At 34.1% G+C, this 4,996-nt stretch overlaps 1 protein-coding gene across 1 annotated transcript; it reads left to right on the forward strand.

Moving 5' to 3' along the window:
• Positions 1-1,857: 1,857 nt before the first annotated feature.
• LOC111401511 (mitochondrial import inner membrane translocase subunit TIM23-1-like) lies at positions 1,858-4,674 on the forward strand. Its single transcript, XM_023029281.1, has one exon. It carries the CDS (start codon positions 1,971-1,973, stop codon positions 2,529-2,531), a length of 561 nt encoding a protein of 186 aa, XP_022885049.1. The 5' UTR covers positions 1,858-1,970; the 3' UTR covers positions 2,532-4,674.
• The last annotated feature ends 322 nt before the right edge of the window (positions 4,675-4,996 follow it).

The following is a 4,996-nucleotide window of genomic DNA, read 5'->3' on the forward strand; positions in this document are numbered from 1 at the left end:
AGAGAATTATTTATTGATCTTTTCCACCTTGTTTCCAATCTTTAAAATATCAAATAATTTATTTTTTGAAAAACTTTTTGAGTAATCGAACTTTGGAAAAATCATATATCTAAATTAAAGTTTTCATACAACACTTGAAAGCTATATTCTTTGTGAGTTGTTGAAGTGTTGAACCTACTTCTCTCTTGATTCTTAATTAAGTTCATATCATTAATTAAGAGAGAAACTTTTAATTGTAATTTCATTTTTTGTTTTCGGATTGTAGGTTGGTTGAGGTCTTGGAAAGGTCAACGGTGTAAAAGGATTGGTGCTGAACCAGACTAGAACCTTCGATTCTAATTCGGTTTTGATTTAGAAGATTCGGTTCTGATTAAAATGTCCAGGCTTAGGAAAAATGTTGAGCATCAAGAATATTATAATATACAGTGTTTTTTGAGAGAGAATATTTAATTGAAGTCACATTCTGTTAAATCTGGTAACTAACATGGCAGTTTATTCACATTAATCTTTTTTTTTTAAATCAAATTAGTAAAAATTCTTACCAAATCCCTGCTTTTTCCAATTTGGACAATTTCGACTGATTTATCAAATTTTAAAAGTAAAACTTTGTAGTTAGCAATTTTCTCTTGATTATGGTGACTATTTGTATGGTTGATTAGCATAATTTAAAATGGTACTGAGAATTCGGCTCAAGCCCAAATCATCGAAGATTGTTCGATTTGTGTTGGTTTGAATTGGTTTGATTTGGATTGAATTGATATATTGAAAAATTGAGATGATCAGTTTGGTTACAGGTTCATTTCACAAACTTGAACCATGCTCAACCCTATTTGGAACCATCTATGCATTTTCAACAAACTTTAAGTCTATTTAGACATTCAGCACCTGCTTGACAACAATTAAAACAAAACTCTTTTTTTTTTTCCTTAAACTTATTTCCATCTACACATTCTTACAATAAAATATTCTGCACATAAATTCAAAATTTTTTCCCACTTTTTAACCCTACATTCTCAAAAAATTCTCTATTCCAGAACTCATTTTCCCAAACAAATCCATTTTAATGGTTGTCAAACATGGGCTTCGTCTTACTCATCAATGTAGATAATAAATTTCATGCTATCATTAATCTCTTTGAATATGTCGTGAATTCTTTTAATAAACAAGCACTACAATCATGATGAATGGCTAATGAAAGTTTAGGGACGAATTAGATTTCATTTTAGCCTAAAATAGTGGATTAATTAAAAAAAGTTATACAAATTTAAAATAAAAAACTAGTGTTCAACTCTCTAATGTCTCATGCGATGTTACATGTCGTTAACCATTTTTAATAAATTTATTAGTGTGGTTATTCATATAATCGAAACCGTCAATATTACGTTAAAATTGCACGTAAATCATTGATATTTAGGGAAACTTCAAGGGATTTGATAGGTTTGATCTTCAACTTTAAAAGTTACATTTAGTGATGGCAAAGGGGTAGGGCAACTTTTTGCGCCGTTTGTTATCCTGTTTAATTTTTTTTATTTTAGATAATAAAATACAAATTTCAAATGAATTTTTAACGTGTGAATTGTTTAGAAATGAAATTATTTTTAAAATTTTAAAATTCTTTTTTCTTCACAAGGCAGGTTCGGGGTGGGGCGAGGAGCGCCCCGCAATGGAGGCCCCATGCCGGCCCGCCAACCTGTTAAGGATGCGGTAAATTGTCATCCCAGTTACATTAGATTTTTTAACGTATGTATTAACTGGTACAAACTATTTTGGTCATGCGATTATAATCGAGAAAAAAGTTGGAGGGTCTCACTTTAATTTATCTATTTAAAATTCACACCAGAGAGAGAATATGTTCCATACCTAAATCTGTGTTGTTGCTTCTCCTCCAAGAATCATCCGCCCCAAGACTCCTTAATCAGAGCTCCGAGTACTCTCTTTGATCCATTGTAATCGAAACCCGAGAACCCGCCATGGCATACCCTCGAGATCCGAATAGCGACGAAAACGATTCGAATCGCCGACTTTACAATCCGTATCAAGATTTACAAGTCCCAACCAATATGCTATACAAGCTCCCCACCTCTCCAGAGCATCTCTTCCCGGAGGAATCACTTTTGCAGCGCCGCTCCTGGGAGGAAAATCTCACCTACTATAGCGGCATCGGTTATTTAGCCGGCTCCTCTGCCGGCGCTGCCAAGGGCTTTATATCCGGCCTCAAGTCTATCGAGTCTACCGACACGCTGAAGTTGAGAATCAACCGGGTCCTCAACGGGTCCGGTCACGCCGGATGCCAGATCGGGAACCGGTGTGGAATCATTGGCATTCTCTATGCCGGACTCGATAGCGGCATTGTGCATTATATGGGTAGTGATGATGTTATCAATAGTGTGGTGGCTGGGCTAGGCACGGGTGTTCTCTACAAGGCTGCATCCGGGCCGAGGTCTGCGGCTGTAGCCGGGGCAATTGGTGGTGTGCTCGCTGGGCTCGCGGTTGCTGGGAAGCAGGCATTAAAACGATACGTGTCCGTTTGAACTATTTAAGCTTTATCTTGCATTGCTTTAGTGGTTTTGATTATTACTTCATCAATTCTTTAACAGTATAGATACTATCAGTGGTCAGAGGTGCAACTTTAATCATACAAACGAATTTTGGTTAATATACATTATACTCTTCCATGATATTTCGTCTAAGAGTAAATTCATGTAGTAGTAGAAGAAATTGGTTAAGAATAGGCAGAATTTTGTATCATGCACTTCTTTTTCGCCTCTAATTATAATTGCATATAATATTTGCCGTTGGAAAGTTTAACTTTCGCGTAAATATAACCTAATAAATTCCCAGAATTTTCTATCATGCAGGTCTTCTTCGCCTCTAATTAAAATTGCATATACCATTTGCCATTGGAAAGTTAAACTTGCGCATAAATATATCCTCTGAATGATTTGCACTAACTTTAGTTTCTCTGTACATGATATAATGCAAAATATTTTTCATCGTTTGTCAACTTTTCTGTGTTAGACTCGTAGTTTTAGCTTTCAATGAGTAAAGGGATCGGGTGTGCTGGATCGAAAGGAATTTATGATAGGTTGCTCACATTCATACTGTTCTAGGGCTATGACTTTGAAGTAATTGCTATGCTCTCGCAATGTTTTAGTGTTGAATCTGCTTGTGGGTCATATTGATTTCACCTTAATAGGCTTTATATATGCTGTTTGCACTGTACTTGCAGTTCTTGCGAGTATTAATGGTTTTGGTATAAACATGCGTTGAGAGATTAACTTCCTTTTTTTAGTTAAAAATCAGATTTATAATAAATTTCGAAAAGTTCTAAGTTTTATGAAATGTATGGTTGAAAAAGTAGTGTTATGTATTGGGGTTGTAATCTCAGTTTAGGTGGTGCTCTATGATCCATTAAATGAAAAGTGAAGTTAAATGAGTCATTTAATCACTGTGGGGGCTAAATAGCACTACTCGTGGTTGAAAATGAGTTCGAGTAAATGTGAGTTTTGGAGAATGAGGGCCAAACAGGGCTAAGTATAATTAATTTACAATTACCAATATTTCATGGTTTGATGCGCTTGTGTCGGAGTTCAACATCTACACTCTATGTACGCATCTGGTGAGCGTGAGACCAGGGGTATTTTACTGTAGCTGTTAGTTGTTTAGTTTTCTTTGAATCAAGATCTTGTGAAAAGACTTCATGACACTTGTGCGCAAATTCTTGATAAGTCCTATTGAAATGCAATGATAATGTTGAAATACCATTCAAGTCATCTTTAAAAAACTAGAAATGAATAATCTGTGTGAGAAGGTAATATTTAGGATAGTACATTATCCCGTTAAAATGTAATGGTTCTTCGCCCTATGGGATAAATGTCGAGTATTTTTTTTTAGCGTGGCTGCTAATTTTGCAGCTATTCTTGAAAGAATTGAGAGAAAAGTTGTCTTTGTGATTAGAATAATAGTCTGTTGGGGAGATATTTTTGAATGTCACTTTCTTGGGCAGCTATTCTTGTAAGAATTTTCTTTACATCTCTGTTGATGATATATTTATTATCTATCACATGAAATTGCAATATTCATTATGCTAGTGCCATTCACATTGTTGCGTTGAAATTCTATCATAAGAACAAAATATTTAACAAAATGTAGTTATAGCTTCACTATTCCCTTCGGAAAAATTCATATATGCGTCATTTGAAAATATTATTTTAGGTTTTACTGGGCAACGTTTAGAATACTAAAATACTTTCTTGTTTATGAAATATATTAAAAATTACCGACTTCCAATAATAGAAGCCAAAAAAAGAAAATCAAATCAATAATATTAAAAATATTATCTTGTAACTGAAATGTTTTAATACTCCATATTTCACGCCTCCCATTAACACCTCTTCCTAAAAAAGAAAAACAATTCAAAAATCTAATTTGGTTGAAGAAGAAAGGCTTCGTTGATTAATCACACCGTGATTTCTGCACTTGACGAGATAAGAGAAATCATTGTATCTACAACCAAAAATTTCCATCTTGAAACCGGTATTTCACACTCTGAATCAATGTATTTACGGGTAATGTCTCTAAACTGGGATATGTTTTCATGTAATTTATATCTCACTTGTACATTTGGAAATTTTTTTGGGGATTTGGTTATATACATAAACATCCGTTGAATCAGTAGAAGAAAACAAAAAAAAAAAAAAAAAGATTACCTCAAAATAGTACTAAACATTACTCAAATTTGGTGACAGATTTTAGAGTTTGGATGTCATAAATTGTTCTTGTGAAACGTGTCCATGTTTGGGTACTACACAATTTGTGCAAGATCTATGAAATTCAAATACATGGTTCGATGTTCGAATGCGTTGACGTGTGCTTTGATATGTTGCAAACTTACCATGGATATTCTCCTGCATATTGACCAATATCATACGCATGTTTCAGATACGTAGTAGACATTTTACATCCATTTATCCTGACACGATTATATGATATTGGA

This window comes from Olea europaea, chromosome 10, assembly GCF_002742605.1.
Source record: "Olea europaea var. sylvestris chromosome 10, O_europaea_v1, whole genome shotgun sequence".
NCBI lineage: Eukaryota > Viridiplantae > Streptophyta > Magnoliopsida > Lamiales > Oleaceae > Olea > Olea europaea.

Coding starts and splice junctions, on each gene's coding strand:
- LOC111401511 (XM_023029281.1), top strand. CDS start 1,971: ATGGCATACCCTCGAGATCCGAATAGCGACGAAAACGATTCGAATCGC.